This window comes from Nymphaea colorata, chromosome 4 (assembly GCF_008831285.2).
Source record: "Nymphaea colorata isolate Beijing-Zhang1983 chromosome 4, ASM883128v2, whole genome shotgun sequence".
In the NCBI taxonomy this organism is placed as follows: domain Eukaryota; kingdom Viridiplantae; phylum Streptophyta; class Magnoliopsida; order Nymphaeales; family Nymphaeaceae; genus Nymphaea; species Nymphaea colorata.
Window position 1 is genome coordinate 18,991,349 of NC_045141.1, and position 21,073 is coordinate 19,012,421.

The 21,073-nt window shown below is 39.1% G+C and overlaps 2 protein-coding genes across 3 annotated transcripts; one reads left to right on the forward strand and one right to left on the reverse strand.

Annotated features, from left to right (window-relative positions):
• The first annotated feature begins 7,219 nt into the window (after positions 1-7,219).
• On the forward strand, positions 7,220-11,541 carry LOC116252509 (spermidine synthase-like). Its single transcript, XM_031626820.2, has 9 exons — positions 7,220-7,481; positions 8,427-8,503; positions 8,605-8,727; positions 8,937-9,041; positions 9,621-9,693; positions 10,080-10,151; positions 10,501-10,696; positions 10,845-10,968; positions 11,202-11,541. The coding sequence occupies exons 1-9, from the start codon at positions 7,379-7,381 to the stop codon at positions 11,265-11,267; spliced, it is 939 nt and encodes a 312-aa protein (XP_031482680.1). The 5' UTR covers positions 7,220-7,378; the 3' UTR covers positions 11,268-11,541.
• A 2,005-nt stretch (positions 11,542-13,546) lies between these two features.
• LOC116252508 (DEAD-box ATP-dependent RNA helicase 8-like) lies at positions 13,547-21,073 on the reverse strand. Of its 2 annotated transcripts, none has more exons than XM_050077362.1 (10): positions 19,340-21,073; positions 19,001-19,061; positions 18,033-18,267; positions 16,984-17,222; positions 15,674-15,925; positions 15,395-15,575; positions 14,561-14,649; positions 14,391-14,464; positions 14,024-14,165; positions 13,547-13,932 (listed from the first exon to the last, which is right to left on the reverse strand). In XM_050077362.1, the coding sequence occupies exons 1-9, from the start codon at positions 19,615-19,617 to the stop codon at positions 14,087-14,089; spliced, it is 1,488 nt and encodes a 495-aa protein (XP_049933319.1). In that variant the 5' UTR covers positions 19,618-21,073; the 3' UTR covers positions 13,547-13,932; positions 14,024-14,086. The 2 variants fall into 2 exon arrangements, with proteins under 2 accessions (XP_049933319.1, XP_049933318.1); XM_050077361.1 differs by having other exon boundaries at positions 14,019-14,165.

Consider the following 21,073-nt stretch of genomic DNA (forward strand, 5'->3'; position numbering starts at 1 on the left):
TATTTTAAATGTCAAACGATGCTTACAAACATAAGCTTTGGCCTTTCTTTGAGGTAGATTTATGCAACACTTACAAAGTATTCCAACTATCAAACGATGCTTGTGAACATAAGCTTTGGCCTCTGGGGATAAGGTTACTAATTTCATGGTTTTACATGCTGAATGTCATAGACTATAATGTTACTAATTTCATGGTTTTACATGCTGAATGTCATAAGTCTGCATGTTAAAGGAAGATTGGAAAGCATTCGCTGAATCGGCGGCTTGATAGCTCCATTCTCAATTTTCTTTGTTTGCTGAAGGCCTTATGGCTTCAACCTTGCGTGCTCATAACTCTGAAGGAGAAACTGAATTGCTACTATTACAAACTTTTGAAGAGCAAAGACCGTCTTCATCGAAAGCAAATATATTAGATTTTCTTTTCCTTCATGGCTGAACAAGGGAAGTATTCTCCGAAACCTGAATTGCTACTATTACAAACTTTTGAAGAGCAAAGACTGTCTTCATCGAAAGCAAATATATTAGATTTTCTTTTCCTCCATGGCTGAACAAGGGGAGTATGTTGAGAAGAGAAATCCGTTGTCCCCCTAGAATATAGAGATGCTTTCAGTGCCTCAGGATACCACTTTTATTGCATTTCATCTTGTGTGTAAGTGGCTCTACTTTTGCTAAACAAGGGAGTTGATGCTTTGGGGATTCAAGAAAGAAACTTACCACATAACAACCCCCCGGGTTGACAAATGCACCAACAATTTTTTTTTTCAACTTGTCACCGCCAAAATTTGCCAACATCTTAGCCAATATCTTGCCTGTACCGTGCCCGTCAGATATTTATCGTCATCCCCTCATGAATTACCAATACTCAAGGGTGTTGATCAATGAACACATAGAACAACACTAATTAGGTAAGATCCTTTCATGCATACCGAACTAATCCTACTATTTATTCCTTCTCAAATTTGCAAGGTTAGCTTCCGCTAACCTTACAAATTTAATGTATACAATTGTTTTTTTAAGAGTGAAGAACTAATGTATGGTTCCGTTACAATGCGTACATAAGTTTTTCTGAAAGTGTAAAGATTAATAACCCCCAAAATATTCATAAAACTAACATTTTTTTAGAAATTCCATACTGAGCAAATGAACCAGAATAAATGTGTCTATCACGTTGCTTAAAAAAAACCTCTGTCTCAGAGTTGTATTTGAGAATATATGCATATTTCAATTATGTCACAGTCGAACCTTTTTAGAATAATGAATCTCCCAATTGATGGGTTTCACCAAACCACTCATGGATTTCATTTGATTAACTTTCTCTTAAGATCTAAAAGACGGCATACCATACCGAGCATAGGCAGCTTTTGCTGAATCACGGCAACTACAAATATAAGGCAGTAAGGAAGAGTGACAGCCGCTAACTACAAAGATCTCTGATCCATCTTGGGATGATTCTATCCCAATCCGCAACATTAGCACCGAATTTGTCAGAATCGTCCCCTTGCAAACATGATATTGGCTGACACCAGTGTTGTAAAAATTCGATTTGCAAACAGAATCGGCGGAGCTGCCTATTCCGATTCACCGATTTAATTGAATTGGTTGTGAATCGTCAACCGATGTTTAAGTCATTTTCTAAATATAAATAAAAATACAAAAGAATAATTAAAAATAAAAAATATGATAATTCTATGAACAGTTAGGGGACGTTTGAATTACACCACGAAGCCACGTATTGGAAACAGAATCAGGATTTTTGCTTTCAAAAATAGATTTTTTAAAATATCGTGTGCCATCAAAACTGGGTTATGAGGAAAACCCAGTTTTGACAAATTTGTTTAGTAAAAAAGGGTGAAACCCAGAGTCCCCTCATGCTATTCATGAAAAGCCTGAACAAGCAGACCAAATTTTCAGAACAAATAAACCAAAATTTCAGAACTCGATACAAAGCTTGGTTTTCATAAAACAAGTTTTCACAAAACTCGATTAGACAAGAGAGTCACTCAAACGCCTTCCATGGTGCCCTTAAATTCAAGCAGATTGGGAGCAGTTCCGATAACACTGGTTGATACCAATTAACCTAAAAAATTATGTGTTCTTTCTGTTACTTTTCTTATTCTAATGAGAAACGAGAAAATAAGCAGACATGAGCCAAAGCATATATTCCAATGATACACTCATACAGGTGAGCAAATCGATGCGATGGAGATACCAAAACAGACAAAGTGTCCAGCACAATCGGACAGGTTCCTCGTCAGTACGCGCACGGTCACATCGTAATTTCCCGCGGTGCTGGCAGGGCAGAGGGTTCATCGTCTCCGGAAGGCTCTTACAGAAACTATTATTACAGAAAGATGTATGCAGTTTATTTCGTTCTGTCACAATCGAATCTTGTATTGCTCAGTTATCTATGATGCGTAGATGGGTTGTTATGAAGCTCATTACAGAACAAAAGTATCAGAATTTTTTAAGCATCATTCACGTGAAAATATGGTTTTGATCATATGCTGTTTGCGAAGGTAACAAGAAATAAAGGTTATTTAAGATGATATAATTCGTGAGTATGAGAGCTATTATATTATAGTGATCGATGAACAACGGGAGGAACCAGATGAGCTGTCTACCCACGCAATCTCTTTGACTCGACTTGGTGGTGGGTGGGAGAGGTGAAAGAGATACTGTCACCTCCCACCAACCAACGGAGAGAAAATGATCAACATGAAACACCCCCGCAAATAATTCACGGTGACTTCTACTTCTCCACCGTTTTTGTTGGAATTAAATACTCGGGTAGTCAATCGACAAACTGAGGGATATCACAGTGAATGAAGCACAAGTACCGGAAAGATAAAAAAAAAATTGATAGCCACGGTTCTGAGGTCAGAGTTTGATTTGAAATTTCTTTATGTGGGACCCGCGGTGCAAACAAACTCCAGATTTTACGTCACTACGTGAAAAAAGTGAATTAGATTCTTATCAATGTCAAATCTTCAGATCTGAGATTCTCATTAATCTCAAATCACCTTGGATCTCAGATTTCAAACTAACAAATATTCTCCCGAGTTGCCAATTTACATGAATACATAAGAAGTTACAGCGTTAAGTTTCGGATTAAGACTCTCATCCGTCTTTCTTCTGATCATGGTCAGGAATCTTCCAACTGTTGTTGGCACCACAAAAGTATTCATTAATTATAGGGAGAATTCAAGCTCTTTATTTTGGTTGTTGGAATTAAAGGCATTTACAAGCATTGAGGGGTGCGGCGTACCTGGTTGGTTGGGTCAGCGGTTGGTAGGCCGACCTCTGGTTCAGATTCCAGAGGCACCTGTCCTTTACAAAAGCGGATGCGTGACCGGATTATGGGGTCGGAGAAAGGTTTTGAGGGTTTTCATGCTTTGCACATGAGTGACCAAAAGGCTGAGCCTAACAAGATGAGAGAAATTAGCATTCTATCAAGTTTGCTTCTTGTAAGGGTTCATGTTCCTTTACTTGAAAACAAACTTGATTACTGGCTTAGATTTTAGTCAGAGCAGCTCCATCTCTCCTCCTTTTGAAATTGTAATGAACGTAGAGAACTGCTCTTTCGACTTACAAAAAAATCTGCTTCGAGGGGCATAGCTTAAACAAGTGAACTTGGGGTGCGTTATATAGCATGTCTCTGGTTCAAGCACATGAGAGCTGTATTTATGTAACCTAAGGGGTTGCGTGACAGTCGTAACACTATGTGAATGTTTTATGATTCTACCCCAAAGTTTATGACAGATTCATAGAACACTATAGCTCAGTGTCCATAAATCTAGCTTAATCTTTGGAGTAGATTCATCGAACACTCATAAACTGTTCCATTTGCCAAAAGACCTCTAAAGAGTGAGTCCTATGTATAAGTTGAAGCACGTGGAGATCTTGCCGCTTGGTACTGATGCAAGACTAGACCCTAAAAAAAAGGGAAATGAGGGGACTTTGGCTTGCCTCCAAGCAATGAGATTTTTCTGCACTGTCACCCGGACTTACGTGAAAAATATTTCGAATTGCTCTTAGTTTAAAGTTTGAACACACTTGGGGTGATGATTGATGATCTTGAATAGAAAAGTTAGGCGGGGCAATATATGTGTCATCTTTTGTTGAGTTGAAAGATGAGGCGATCATGCAACATGTTTCTTCAATTTGTGAGGTCGCCTAATCTTGTTGTCGGATTTTCTTTTTTCTAAAAAGAAAAATAGTTGTCATCTCTTTGTCAAATAAGTAGGATGAGTGTTGTCCTTATCATATCATATTAGTTAAACACAACAGTCTCCAGATATGGACCAATATGGTTTTTGCGAAATTTTGTGTTTTTTAGTTTTTATTTGAGATAAATGATTTTTGTTAATATGAACAAAAAAAATAAAAGTATAATATGAAAGGGCAAAAAATTACAATAACTCAGAGAGAGAGAGAGAGAGAGAGAGAGAGCCGATAAAATGAGAATATATAACAAAATTTGGAGACAAGAGGTCCCCTACATACAAAAAAACAAACCGCAAAAGAAAGAGAGAGAAAGAGAGAGAGGAAGAGGCAAAAAGTTAAAAGCATTAGATAAATTTGTCTTTTTCAGTCTTCACTTACATCCCTTTCTTTATTGTCCGTCGCAATAGTGGTTCATATGCAATAGTTTGTAAACCTGACTCTGAAATGCAATTTTGCAAACATTAGGCGTGTTTTTAAAAAATCTTGGAATATTAAGTGGTCCTCATGCATTTTCTATGTTTTTTCTACTGGATACTGTATCATTCGCATCCCGTGTGATTATCTTAACCTTAGAGTCTGGTTTAACAACAAGGCCACCTTAAATCTATGACTGAGATGAACTCCGAGTGTGTAAAATCACGGCTTTGTCTCAAATCCATGAATATTAAGTCAGGGGGGAGGAGTTTGAGCTGTTATGAATGGATTTCAAGCCTTAAGTTTTCCAAATCCATTGTCTAATCCTTGCACCTTTCAGACATAAGACTTCCAATCCTTGTTAGAAATTAAGGATCTAAACTAAGATATAAGGTCTTAAATCAATTCGAACACACTAAAAAACAATGTGAGAAAAGAATCCACTAAATCAGATTCTGTTTTTCACTGTTTGATGATGAAAAACGTATGTTGAGAGGCATACTGCAGTTGATGGATCGAGAAAAGTACGGTTATCAGTTTGATTCATGTACACACTTTGTAAATAATATAACATAGCTAATAAATTTAGTGGAAGCTAATAAATTTAGTGCCTAAGCCTGGTCGTCAGTTTAATTCATATAAATACTCTGCAACGCTTCAATAAACGAATGTACTGTAAATCTACCCAGATTCTACAGCCATGGACCCCTGAGACCCCCGCCTCCCCGGAATGATGCAAGAATGCATGTACGTCGGTGTGGACGCTAACGCGGACACTATGGACGATTGCCGACGGGCAGCGGGGCCCTCCGTCAGCCTTTGTTCCCTTCTTCTGACTTTCAGAGCACGGGATATTTAGTTACCGGTTTGACTTCTCGAGGTCGAGGTCGGCTCCTCCTAAGCTCGGGCCGGCCCCCCAAAGAGAAAAGAAAATCATAACGGGCGGCAACCCCGTCGCTAATAAACGTGCCTAAACTAATTTTCCCGTGGCTATTAAGTGTATAACGATATGCCCCCTGAAGGATTTATCGTCTTTGTAGAACCTCACGAATCTGAGATCGATGATTTGCAAGAAATGAAGGCAGACTAATAATATGTGTTCTGACACGATCGATTGTGATTCAAAACTCAAAGCAACGGATGGAATGTGGACGTGTTTGATTCGATTTGCGGCTTCTCTCCAGTTGGGTAGCCCTGATGGAGATTGGTGAGCTCTTGCTGGTCCCAGAGTCCCAATCCTGGAAGACCATTTATTATGGGCAGTTGTTTTTTGACCGAGAGAAGGGCATGGAGTGAGTCATGACCATGATTACGGTCAATGAAGGAAGACCACCAACCCCAACTCAATGTATATTGAAAGCCACATGTTGAGTTGGAAAGTAGGAGGCGAAGGAGGAGCATCACTTCCCTTCTCCTTATCAACTTTGTCCTCTATCTTAATCAAACACAGACACATGTTTGTAAGGTAGTTCTCTTGGTCAAAGATTTTTGCATGAGTTGCTGTTAGAAGAGGACAAAGGGGTGGCCCCTGCAGTGGCTCCAACTTTATTAAAGCAGATAAATCGGTATTATAATTGCAGATTAGGTGCAGCCTAACGCTACAAGAATCCCCCCAACCTTCCCTGCCGTACCCTCACCTACTCCCTTTTAGATGATTCTCAGTCCTTCACCCTTAGCTACTGCAATTTTTATAAGAATTGAGCTGCACTTGGCCCCCTTCCATTTGAGGTCCAATGGTGACACGTAAATCCAGCTCGGTTTGTCTTTGTTTCCGGCCTGCCCAATTTCAATTGCACCTTAAATATAAGAAAACTTGATGCTTTTGGCATGTTCCACCAACTCTTATCGTCTTTTATCAGTGAATAGAATAGGCTGCGCAACTGGACCCAGTTAAGAAGACTTTCTTGGTCACTCTGGTAGCGTAAAACCCTATATTTAAAACTATAGATCCCATCGCCTATGTGTGACGTTCTATTAAAAATTTAGTATAATATTAAAGATTATAAAAAAAATTTAATAACTTGTAAAAGAAGTTCATTAAGTGTTTAGTTGTCTTAGTTCCTATCGTTTTGAGAATGAAACTAAGGTTGCCATTTGCAAAAACTAAGATCCCAGATTACATTATGAATGCCTTGGATACCGAGACAGGCACATGTCACTCTCCCTGCCAGGGCACCCTTGGGTCTCATAGAAACAATATGTGTAAGTTGGCCATGATAAAAATGTGAGCAGAATCTGCACTCTTTTGTGTCTGTGAACGTCCAAGTGTGATGAATTGGTAAATGGGCATTGATGTTTACACATGCTATGAAATTTAGATGGTAGGTGAGACCAAAACCCACTTGTGAACCTTACCAACTCTGTCTCTCTCTCTTTTTCTGGTCCCAGCTACCAAATAGTAGAAGTGGGTCCTAGAAGGGGGGGCATATTCCGGTGTTATGGATGTGTCCATGTTCTCGTCGGAACGGTTCGATCGACAGCTAATAAAGCAAAATCGTTCCGCATTTGTATAATATTCTTTTTTAGCGGACAAAGTTGGTCAAGTAGTAGCTGCCCTTTTTTTTTTCTTTTCATTTTCCTCCTCTAGCGGCCCCTTTAAAGCTGAGGCGTTGGGATGAGGTCCTCCCATGATTTTGTGAATCATTGCCTTGCTCTGTTCCTGTGCTCGCACTCTCTCTCTCTCTATACCTCTCTCTGAGGAAGAAGAAAGAAGAGAGCATCCTCAACTGAAGGGGCAGTGATGGCTGGGGCAGTGAACTCGTCCTCTGATGGCTCTGTTGCCCAGAACGGCATCAACACCATCGTCCAGGGATGGTTCTCTGAAATGAGCCCCATGTGGCCAGGTGGGTCATCTTCCCCTCTGATCCATCTTCTTTTCTCCCATGAAAACCCAAATTTGTGGTGTTCTTTCTAGTGATTGTTTCTTTATTTTCCATCTTGGGATGGGTCCTCCTTGGTTTTCGGTTATGCGCTTTCTTTCTCCCTCCCTCTCTCTTGTTGTCGCTTGTTAGCGATGGTTCTTGCTTTAACTTCCTTCTGTTACTAGATTTCTCTGGTAGGTATGCTGTGTCTTATTTCCTCTGTGCACCGGTGTTAGCTTACAAACACCCAAAACTTTCTGATATTTGGAAATATCAGATATGCTGAGTTGCTGATACTAGTTAGAGCTAAGTATGATCGGTGGCATTCAGTATTTGTGTCCTACTTCCTTCAGATGTATAACTGTTTGCAGATAGTGCTGGTTATCTTTAAGCTTGAATCGACGCTGGAAACGTTTCTAAATCCTCATTGCTGTATTTTCCTTCTTCTTTATGAAGTGGCTCTCTTTCCCATGTTCTGCATGCCTGTGTTCTTTGTGACAATCATTATTGTTGTGTTCTTATTCTTCTTCATGAAGTCGCTGACTTTAACCAGTTGTATTAGTTCACATCGTGTTTTTGAGAAAAGAGATAAAAATAACACACCGAGAAGGGCATAACAAATTGCTTAGGGCAGCAATTGCCATTATGAAGGGATGTTTTTTTTTTTTTTTGGACTTTCTGATTGACTTCTTCTATTAACTATGAATTCCTGACGACTTAGCGGGATATGAAATGCCCCTTTTTAGATCATAGTCACGCTGTAGGTTTGAGCTTTTATTCTGTGAAATGCATAGTACGATACTTACATTGCTATCACATGAGATGCAGTATTCATATTTGATCTGTTTAACTTCTATTCTTTTGCATAGGACTTTTAGCAATCGGCTATAATGCCATTTCTTAGATGTGTTATCTGTCAATGTACAGGAGAAGCACATTCCTTAAAGATAGAGGAAATCATTTTCCAAGGGAAATCTGACTATCAGGACGTCATTGTGTTCAAGGTATCAGTAGTTCGTATCAAATTCTTCCTTTGCTCTTCGTATTTATTGTCCCTTTTAGGTCCATATCATTGAGTAACAATTATGTGGGCCTTCACTTTCAGTCGTCAACATACGGGAAGGTACTTGTTTTGGATGGGGTGATCCAGGTGACTGAGAGAGACGAGTGTGCATACCAAGAAATGATAACGCACCTTCCACTCTGCTCCATTCCAAATCCTAGAAAGGTATCCATTTTCATTTGTTTGTGATTAATGGCAAAACTTGTCAAATGTGTATTAACCTGAGCTATTGTTACAAGTATGATTTGATGGTCCAAGCTGGACAATTCTTCAAATTCCTTTCTTTGGCTGAACAGCCTTTTATAGCATAAGTGGAAACTCAATTGACGCCCTTCTTTTCTTTCCTGAATTTATTAATTTGATACTCTTCTCAGGTGTTGGTCATTGGGGGAGGTGATGGTGGTGTTCTAAGGGAAGTGGCGCGCCATACTTCTGTTGAACAAATTGATCTATGTGAAATTGACTCTATGGTTGTGGAAGTAAGTTCAATTACTCACCCGAAATATTGTATATATTTTTTTGTTCACTTCCTTGATGACAAATACTTTCCCAGATAAACAGATGCTGGTCCATCTTTTTCTTCTTATGCAAGTATCAATTAGAAACTGAGCTGATACAAACTTTTGAATTCTGGGAAGATAGAATCCATTTTTATTTTCCTCATTAAATGTCAATAGTTTTCATTGTCCGGTAAGAATATGCATAAAGTATAGATAAGTAATATGTTTTTTTTTCCCATCGTATTCTCCTTTTGGTGCATCTGATTATTGGAAAATTGTCATCTAAGCAAAAGGTTTGCAAAGCAAAATTTAGGCAAGTCTTATCGTCTTTTTTGGAGGATGAACATGTAAAGCATGACTTTGCATCCTGTGTGTATAGGCGATATCATGCTTTGCTGAAGTGTTCCAATTTCCAAGTATACATTGCTTTCTTCCTTATCCTGTTTCCTACCCCCTTTACCCTGTTCCAAAACTTCTGTGTCTGAATATTGTAGGCAGTAATTTTCATTAGATGCTATTGATTCCTGGAATTCTAAATTGCATGCTTCTCTTATTCAGGTTTCCAAGAAATATTTCCCTAGCCTAGCTGTGGGATTCGAAGATCCTCGTGTTAATCTCCACATTGGTGATGGTATGAGTTCTTCCCCTTGTTAAATTCTTTTAGTGTCTTCTCAGCTAGAACCATTAGGCATTAGCTGTTGAGGAAGGAGTTCAAAATGATGTAGGTTGGGACTTTGTAACATGTGCTTTAATTGTGTCAACATAAATTGCAGCGTAGCCTACTGTTTCTCACACAATTTTGGCAACAGAACATATAGGCCATGGTGCTGGAGAGTTGTGAACATTAAGTTTGTAAAATAATGGGCACAACCTTTGGCTGAGTTTGAAATTTTTGTATATTACGCTATAAATTTTTCTGGAGGCTCCTGGAAAACATTTCTTGGAACTTGTTTGGTTAATGAATTGGCCTACCATTTTTTTTTTCATATGCTCAACCGCGTTTTCTCTCTTTCGCAGGAGTTGCTTTCCTGAAATCCGTCACTGAGGGCACATATGATGCAGTTATTGTTGATTCTTCTGATCCTATAGGTACGTATACGTTTTATCAGCTCAAATATTAAATGGTCCATCTTGGGGCGTGCATGAACCAAGTTGATTCCATGATTCGCCTGGCTTACTAAAGCTATGATTGAGATATTATTTACAGAAGATTTTGCTTTAAAATGAGCAAGATCTAGATAAATGCTCAGAGAGCCTGGCTTCTCTCCTGGTAGAATGTCCTCGTGGGCAGGCTTGAAATTGGTGTACCTGGTGTATTTGAACAACCAAAAATTTACCCTCTCATAACTGAAGGTGTTAAACAACCGAGTTAGCAAGCACTCTTTCTTACAAGAAAATGCAATATATTCGCACTAACAAATAATTCCGTACTCTACAGGGCCTGCTGAAGAACTTTTCAAGAAGCCCTTCTTTGAATTGGTTGCTAGAGCACTTCGCCCAGGAGGAGTGGTGTGCACACAGGCAGAAAGTATTTGGCTGCACATGCACATAATAGAAGACATCGTCAAAAATTGCCGTCAGATATTCAAAGGCTCAGTCAACTATGCATGGACTACAGTACCAACATATCCGAGGTAACCTTTTCTGGAAAATTTGCAAACTTAACATATTTCTTTTGTCCTTCCATAGCTTTGGAAAATTTTATATGTTGCAGTTAGCCAATGGTGTCATTGGATTTGTGCTCTCTGATTTTGGCAAACTAAAATATGTTGTGCTTGCCAGTGGTGTTATTGGGTTCATGCTCTGTTCAACTGAGGGTCCAGCTGTTGATTTTCGCCACCCTGTGAACCCTATTGATGCACAAGAAAGTCAATGCGATCGTCCTTTGAAATTTTACAACTCTGAGGTGATTCCCTCTTATTTTTTCTACTTTTTTTTTCTCTTATCTTTAATGTCATGTTAATAACATTCGGGAAAATGAGTAACTACTGTGATTTGGACCTAAAATCAAGCTACTTAAACAACTGATTTCATCACCTATAGATCAGATTAGAACTTTTCATTTAGTTTGTTATCTGCTGGGGCATGCTCATTGCTCCCCCTGCTGTATGTTGCTTATAACATGGTTATCTGTTTCAGATTCATTCGGCCGCTTTCTGCTTGCCATCTTTCGCAAGGAAAGTAATTGAGTCCAGCTCTAAGTAGTCAGATCCAGAGGAAACCTGCTTTGTCCACCAAGCTGTTCGATGCTGCAACTTGTTCCATTCTGAGGCAATTTGATAGAAGCTAGAAGAATTTTCTGTGCGAACCATATGCAGTGCTGACGTGAGAATATTGTTGGTGCAATGTCTTAAAAACACTATTTCCATTGAAATTTCGAGGGCATGAGATCTTCAGCAATAAACATTTCGATGATTTTTTTTCCCTGCTTGTTATGAAAATTTAATGCTTAAGTTAGAAATGAGAGCTTTGTTTTGCATTCCCTTTTTTTTTTCTCATTATTGTATGGCGAAAAGTGCTTATGATATATATATATATATATATATTCAGCCCCGTCCATAGGAAAATGGTTGTTGTCAGGGACAAATGCAGATGTGAGACAACTCTTTCGGGTTGACACTAACTGATGAGAACGCACATCGTCACATTGATGATTGATGTGCTACACGCTTTTTCTTCTGCTGCAGCTTTTCCCATGAAGTGCTCATTCGTGGGATCAGATCATTCCAGGCTAGGTGGCAAGCAACTCCCTAGTGTCGATCAAATTACCTAATATCCACGATAATGGTGCTAATAGATCAATTTGACAACATAGTTTTATATGAAATCCAGAATTCGCATGCGAGAATGCTGCTGGGATTGTTCGACGTAAAAATTTCAAAAAAGCTACGGCAATGAAATCATCCTTCCAGTTTCCATATTATATCGTTGAAAGCTGCCAACAAAATTTTGGCCCGTCTTGCCGTAGGAACTCGGCATCTATGGCTGAGTAACATTTCAGACCACTCAATGCTTCGGCTCAATGAGACTGGTCGAAGCTCATTCGAACTCTAAAAACTGAGCTCTGCTAGAATGAACATTAGGGGCGGTTCATGACAGATGAGCTCGTTAAGTAATAACTAGTATGCTTCAAAGTATCATACCATAGATTGGGTGTACAATAACTAAAGTGCTTTTTCCTGCAAATAAAAAAAAGAAGCCAAGCATTCATGTTCTTTCTAGTTTGTATTTTCTGTCTCTCGAAAGAGAATGGGCTGCCTTGACCTCCAATTAAGTTCTCAGCTTGGAGCCCACAGGAAACTTACTTCCTTTGGCACATCTATTAGTGGGTCTACACTCTGCACCTCTCTCTATGTAGAAAAGCTGCAAGAACAGTAATTTTTGGAATTTCTTACATTTTTTTGACGTTCAAATGATTGAATGCGATGCAAGTTCTTTCATTGACGAGAGAAACCAACAGAATTTTTGACGTCGGACTGCCCAGTATCAGCAATGCATGTTTACCATGTCCTATTATAGTGTACCCTCAGTATCAATTACACGAGCTTGTCACCGACCTTCAACAAAATTAGGAGAAGAGCCGCTAGCGCTTACTTCCGTGCCAAAAAAAAAAAAATCTCAAAAGCCGCTCCCTTCCCAACCCCATTAGATTCTCTCTAGTTTCTCCGTCGCTTAGCATTCTTACTTCACACTCAATCTCACTTAATTGATATATACAGCATATCAGCTACAATAACCAATAATCAAATGTTAAACTTACGTCGGTTCATTCCTGGTTGCGCCCTTATTTCCGTACAACTTGCAACAGGTTTTTAATTCCACTCGTTAAAACAACGTTACACCTTTCTCCCTTCGCACTCGAGTATGCTTATTTAAAATCATGCTCGTCTTTTCGCCCATCATACTTGGGTACCCGCTCCCCCATTGATTATTGGACAATCACAGTTGACGTCTACCTCCATGCAGCGTCGAGTCGTCGACCCCTCGCGTCCAAGTTTGACAACTGCCACGTCGAGGTTGCAGCGTCTCCGGTAAATTCACCAGGAAATTTATGACGGGTCCATCCCAGCAAGCTGGAGTGACATCCTGCCGTTCATCTAAACCCTGAAGCCTGGGCTCTAAAAATCTCTCATTTCAACGACCGCGACCACGTTCAGGGACAAAAACATGATCTCGCCTTTTTCCGCACAAAATCCGCATCCACAACATCAAAACTAAACATCATTGGTAAATGAACTATAATCACTTACCACCACCGAAGCAGTATATTATTTAAATCCTACCACATGCGAGTATGAAGTACATGGCTACTTCTATTAGCGTAGTCAATGCTCTACCGTTCGTTTAACATTCGAAGCAGAGTCAGAAAGACGTGGAGATGGTGGCAAGTTATTGACATGATACGGAAGAAAGTTTGAGGGCGTTTGGAGACTTTAAACAAACAAAGCCATGTTGAGTATACAAAGGGACAAAACAACTACCCAGTCACAAAGTATGTCTTCTTATTGCAGTCATAATGCTACAAAACCCAACTCCAGAATTGTCAAGCTCACTGTAAAGTGATAGCAAGTTTAGAAATGCAGAAGAGAGTCAACAATCTAAACTAGTGCTGAAAACATTAAAAACAAAAGCATCAACTTCCAACAATTGTCAAATGGAAAAAAAACATAATGTTCTACCCAAAAGCTTGTCGGAATGGACATCCACAAATCATTCACTGCCCATGAGAGTCAGGTTGATCTCAAAATTAGATCAACAACCAGCAAATAAAGTTCATGGTAGAACCTGTATTCCACCATATTATCTTCTCATACTGTAGCAAACAAGTGTGCCTCGCAAAGTCATCTTTGCAAGAGGTGGCGTGCAAGCACTGGAAACACCATGAAAGGGAGAAGGGAAATTAGCCAGTAGGGAGTTGAAGCTCATGAATAGATGAAGCACATTCAAGAAGCAGACCTTACAGAGAAGTACGTACAAATACAGCATCTCCATCCACTCAATTGTCGAACAAAAAAACTTGCAAATCAACTGCAATATAGCGCCTGGTCTATCTGTGGTGGGATTGGCCTTATCTCAGTTCCAAGCTCTTGTTCAATCCTGTACCTGCTCAAGCACATAATTCCCACAACTAAGGGACGTGCACCCATGAAAAACTCAAGCTGGTACAGCTCATAGCTAAATTATGATCACATGGTTGGATAAGTAGGATAAATAGTAGTAGTAGCTATACTTGTGCCTGGTGGACAAGTGAAACTCCCAAGCAGATGCAACATTAAACATGCATATGCAAATTTTAGCTCAAAATCAAGTAAAAGAACAATGTCATACAAGTTAAAGCGGTCTTCAAAAGTGATCAAATTCACCGCTAAGCCTAGGTGACCAAACCTTCCTGAACGCCCAACCTGCAAAGATGAAGCAAATGAAGTTGAGAAAAGAAGACACAAAAAAAGAAATGTTTCGAAGAAAACTAACGAAATGTTTAGAAGAAAACTATGTACCCGGTGTAAGTAAGTTTCTGAATTTTTTGGAAAGTCAAAGTTGATCACAACATTCACAGCTTGAATGTCAATTCCTCTAGTAAACAAATCTGCAATTCAATCAAATTGGAAAAGATTAGATGTCCAGTCGATGTGGGCCCCTGAATAATGCGTTCCACACTTCCTTCATAATAAGGACATACTGCATATAAATAGCCTCAGGAAAAAAACTCCAAAATTATATGCAACACTAAACATAATTAAAAAGCGCCTTTCAATTTTCAACTGACAGGAAGGAAGACATCAATTACAAGATCTCTTGAATGTTCACACATTGCCACAGCAACTGAACGCATGCACCAAAAGCAACAAGCAAGTGCGAGCCGAGATCTTTCATCATATTATAAAATCCAATTGTAGTTTACAACATAGGGTGAATCTACCGGAAAGTTCAAAAAGGTTCCACATTAGAAATCACATTTAGGAACAACTATCTTCAACCCAAAATAAATTCCAGAATTGCAGCCAGAAAAGAGCGCATCTGCTGGCAAGTTCAAAAGGTTCCACATTAGAAATCACTTTGAGAAACTATCTTCAACCCAAAGTAAATTCCAGAATTGAAACCAGAAAAGAACTAAAATGGAACAAGAAAAAACGAAGTCAACTTGTAGAACAGATGGGAATACAAAATCACAAAGTGAGATCTGATTAGATGTTAACATCAACTGGGAATACAATGACCAACAGCAAGTACCCTGGTAACATTCAGCAGTAACCAAAACCTTGACAAATGCACAAAATTGTCAATTAAGAAGAAAAAAGAATAGCAAACAAAGAAAAGTTAAAGAACCATACCTGTACACACAAGATTCCTACAGGCACCATTACGGAAGTCATGAAAGACTCGATTACGATGTGCTTGCAACATCCTCGCATGAATATAGAAGCATGAATAACCCAGTTCCGTGATTTTTTTTGCCAACAGTTCCACCCGAGTTACTGAGTTGCAAAAAATAATTGATTGATTGATCTGGAGCTGTAATTACAGAGGTAATAGATTGCATTACTTCATGAAAATCTTGGGAATGGGCACAGGAAAAACAAAATGTTCAAGCGAGTATAAAGATTGCAGACCTTTGAGAACAGCGTGTTTAAGCAGTGAACTTTTTGCCTCTCCTCAACAAAAGCATAGAATTGAGTTATACCCTTTAGAGTCAGCTCGTCCATTAAGTTAATGACATAAGGCTTTCGCAGGTATCTATCTTTGAAATCCTTCACAGTAATAGGAAATGTGGCTGAAAACATTAAAATCTGGCGAGTTGGTGGGAGGAAACTGATTAGTTGCTCCACTGAAGGCTGGAATTCTGGAGATAGAAGCTTGTCCGCCTGGTTAAATAGCATCAGGTTAGAAACAATATTAAGAAGGCACTTCAAGCAATTCAACAAAAGAAACATACATGTTCAGACAACAACATGAGATATGCTGCACTTGGCATTGAACTGACCAGGTACATATTAAGCACACATTCACCTTTTGCAAGACCACCAAAACCAAATTAAATCACAATATGACCTTAATCTAAATTTCATCGGCCAAATAGATTCAACACATTCTAGACTGATACAAGTCAACTTTCACTCAAATCCTTTTTGCAACGTCAAGATTAGCATAGATTTGGAAGGGAAAACGCGCAGCAAACCAGTCAGTTTCAGTATAAAAAGGACAAATTCAAGTTCCATAAGAATAAGCAGAAAAAACCTAATTTTAATCGGAGCCTAGAACCAGGCTCCTTGAAGGTTGCGAGTTCCATTTTTCTACATACGCCAGCTAACCAGACCAACTATTATCACGGACTTTAACGACTTTGCAGGAACAGACATGCTAAAAAGGGTGGCTTTCACATGATCCATGCATACATCAATATGATACTCAAATCTCAGGTTTCTGAGAGACTCTCATGAAAGACAGGCAACCCTGGCCTCTTAAAAGATGTATAAAAATGAAGTCCAGAAAAACACCAATTATTTCGTCTTCAAAAATCTAATACATAGCTCAAATCGAAACAGGTGGCCATCTTAAAGTTAAAAGCGAAAAGATAGATCTAAGGTCAAATCTTCTATCATCACTATCCAATAGTAATAGCAGAAAAATGTTACATAAAGAAAAGTCTCAACATGGTCAACCTGTACAAAGGAAATAACATCTAGTTTGAAACAAAGCATGAAAGAAAAAGTCCAAATATCCACATGATCCTATTTAACATGGATATCAAATTGTCATCCAAATTTTTCGGAACTGGATATAGTTCAGATACATGCACATAAAATCAGCAAATTCTCTCTCCCTCAAATGCAGAGCAGGCATTTCACGTTTCACCCTATATCATCTCCCTGGGGAACTATTCAGTGCTCAAATAATGAAATATATACAAACAGATTCTTACCTCATCCATGGCAAGCATCGTGCAGTCCTTCAAGATGCAAACACCCTTCTTCACTAGATCAAGAATTCTGCCCGGAGTTCCAACAAGTAAGTGTACTGGTTGATAAAGTCGCATAATATCATCTTTCAGGCTTGTACCTCCAGTTGTAACCATGACCTGGATCTTCAAATGTTTACCAAGATCCTTACAAACTTGTGATGTTTGAAGAGCCAGTTCTCGTGTAGGGACCAATATAACAACTGAAAGATGAGCAAGGATAAAAGGAATCGATTACCAATTCAATCTAAAGGAGAAAATAAGCAAGAGGAATGCTGTGTTGGAACCATGCAATTCAACTTGCATGTTCCTGTTTTCAGACACATTCTTCTAAAATTTCAGACAAAAAAAAATTGTTCAAGTTGAATTATAAAATATCAAAATTCAGGCTTTTGTGTAGAAAGGACATGTCTGCATGTTACCAGGAATGAAGAACTAAAATGACCACCTATTCTAAATGCAACAATATGCATTCATTAATGGAAAATAATAAAATATATAATTATCAATAGTGAGCACTTAATCAGGAGAGAGATAGAGAGAGCTGTCTAACTTGTCTGGATTGGAATTGCTAGGACAAGTGCCCCATATAATGAAGAGACTTATTGGAACATACATATAAACTGACATATAAAAAAAACACAAACACGAAAGCAGCCATGGCACACCTCAATCAAATCTTGACCATGTGCCTAGGTCCTGTTTGGTTAATCACAGTCAGATATGGAGAACGCTAAACATCTGCTATGGTTTTAACCTAGAAGATAGAGTGATAAAGACAGGTAAAATGGAGGTGCATAACGTTCCTCAAACCTAAAATGGGAGAAACATATCAGCCAAACACTAAGGATAAAGCAATCTCTCTGCTAAAAATTTTTATAAAGCACTGAATTGAATTACAACACAATTCATCTCATCAATGAGCTTCTTTCCAATAGCAAAACCCCCAAAACTTGTTACAAAATTTAGTATCATGAAATATGTAAACGCACGTGCCCCTGACACAAGCATACCTTGAATTGCATTCTTCTCTTGATCAATTTTCTCAAGTGCAGGAATGCAAAATGCAGCTGTCTTGCCAGTTCCATTTTTTGCCCTAGCAAGAATGTCACTGCCAGTTAAAGCAATTGGTATACTTTCTTCTTGAATTGGAGACGGCCTTTCAAATCCCTTCTCATATATACCCATAAGCAACTCTCGTTTCAGAAAATAATCTTCAAACTCATTACCCTTGGTGGCAGTCACATCCTGCAAAGACATATGATGAATACATACTAGTTATTCCCACACAAGAACCGGATTCTAGATTACAAAAAGGATATTCAAGTGCATAAATGAGTTGGACATATGTTTTTTGACAGATAATCTTTGAGAAAAGTACCAGATGCTAAATTGCAATACTTTTGTTTATGGTGACGAATTTCACAAGGAGAACATCTATATTTAAACCTCTACATCAGAAGGAAACTGTTCTCTGTCGAGAATGGCGAAATTCATTTGCATTAACATTCGATCTTAATGAAACAACTTTATCCATCTGGGAAAATCATGGATATAGCATAACAGCAAAGGAGAACCACAAAAAATAGTTGAGACTTTCACAACCGGTAATTACTTGCAGAGATAAAGAAAGACACTGTTATTTGCTATACCATTTAACTATAGATTATCATCTGTCGTAGGAATTTTTCAATTCTTAGCTTAATTAAAGTAACCTCAAGTTCACTCATATGAAAATAAACAAAAAGAAATTGACGATATTTAGGATAATGGCCAGACTCAGGTTGCCAAAGTACAAATTAGGGATTCCGAATTTATCAAATATTTTGACTTCTCTCGTCCAACATAAAACACATAAAGAGTCAAAATGGTTGAGAAATATGGATTTGAATAGCAAAGTAAATGCTTGCAAAGTTTTGTTCCTAAAGGAACTACATCAGTGGTCAATGCCAAATCAAACAAATAAAGCTTTGGACTATACCTCAGTCCTGTAACGTGTATCAGGTGGTGGAATCTTCAACTGAGCCTTCCAGTCTTGAGAACTAAAAATAGAAAAACAAAAAAGAATACATGAAACTAAAAAAATCTAAAGAACAAGGAACCATAACCATAGCAACAGGTTTACACCATATTAGGGAATGCGTGACATCAAGGACAGACAAATCAATCATCAGAATAACTATTGCGAACCAAGAATCAATCTTTGCAACAGAAAAATTAAGAAATTATCTCGTGCGACGAGTGTTGCTGAAGACAAGGACTAAATGTTTCAAGAAAGCAAAAAGATGAACAAGGTTTTTACTCCACACAAAAAACACACCTGGATTTGATTCCACTTTGTTGCTGAATCATTGTCAAATCGGGTTGTACACCTATGCTGTTCTCTGCTGTACTGGCCCCAGCCTCAACAGAAGCTTGCCTCCTCAACCATTGCTGATGTTGTTGCTGCTGCTGCTGTTGTTGATACTGCAACAGACCTCTTTGAACATATTGTTGCTGGCTACCCCTCCATTGAGGGTCCTGACCCTGGTTCATATTCGCTGGACCTCCTGGACCTTCACGGATGCCAGGTGGCGGGTACCGCGCTCGAGAATTCATATCGGCCAAAGAATACAGGACCAGAATATGAGTGAGAGAGTGAAACTTGAAACTACGAGATGAATAATCGAGGTTAAGCTTTGAGTTTTGTGTCAATTCGCCTCCGAGGACTAAAATCGAAGGGAATTTACAAGCACACTATGCCACCTCAGACCTCAATAATGGCCTCCTACGTACTCTACTTTTCCCTATTGAATCTTTTTATCTTTCGGTTAGAAAGGAGAGGACAACGTGGCGTCTAAAAATAAAAGGCAATCAAACCTTTACAGAAAAAATAAAGCAAGAAAAGAAAAGGATTAGAAGAAAAAGCGATAGTAAGTAAAGACAGAAGCCTAGAAGATGAAGTAATCCTATTGAAGATAGAGACCACTTCGAGAAAACTATGATTAACTGGCAGTAGGAAATCAAGGTTCTCGTGACCACCTAAAATTGGAAACCTTAAACCACAAAGATAGCTTCAAAGAAATCAATGGCCAGACTTGAATCAGCGAACCAAGTACTCAAACTAGCAACCTTCTGCCCCAAGTGTTAGAGGGATTAGGAGGAGAATAAACTAGACGAGGTTCTTAAGATACCCAAAGGAGTACTACCAAAAAGCAGCCTCACTCGAACAGACCACCACTAAGCAAGAAAGACGGATCTTTCGGATTGAAAAACAAGAACCAGAAAAAAACAAAAACAGAGGAAAGAAAACGAAACCCTACGTATCAGACAAGCCTAAAACCCGAGATCAGCTCTACAGACACCAAAATCTCCAACACCCAAACACGAATAGCTTCTCAGAAAAATGAAGGAAGAAAGATCAGCAGCCTTCGTTCCCTAATCACAAAAGAGAACTCCCAAACACAAACACAGTCCAGAGAAATGTTCAAAATTTCCCACTCAGAATCGCGAATCGGTAAAAACCCACCTCAAATCCTCGAAAAGATCACCAAAAAAAAAACCCAAACGCGGACAAACCCTCGACAGCAGAAGGATACAGAAGACCAATCGAGATCCACAAACTAAATCTACCTTAGGTCCCCAATTCTAGGAGAATCCAAGAGCGAAACAAGAGACGGAGATTAAAAAAGGAGCAAGCCCAAAACCACCACATCGCCGCCCGAAAAAGAGATCATCGAAATGGATGCCAGAAAATGCCCTAGAAAAGCGAAGACGACCCGCGGAATGAGAAACTCCCAAACGCGGGGGAAATCTAAGTGAAGGAAAAGCAGCGGTGGGGGGAATACTCCAAAGAAGGGATTGCAGGAGGGGACTAGGGTTCCAGATTCCGTGGGTTTAGAGAGGGTTCATCTTCTTGGGGAGCACGTCGGGGAGGAGAGGATGGAGAGGAAGGAGCAGAGGGGAGGGAGGAGGGATTATGGCGATTGTTGGGGAGGAGATGGAGAGTCATTTCCGTCGGAGGGGAAGAAGGAGGAGGGAGTGGAAGGGGAAGAGAGGCAACCGGGCTCGCCGC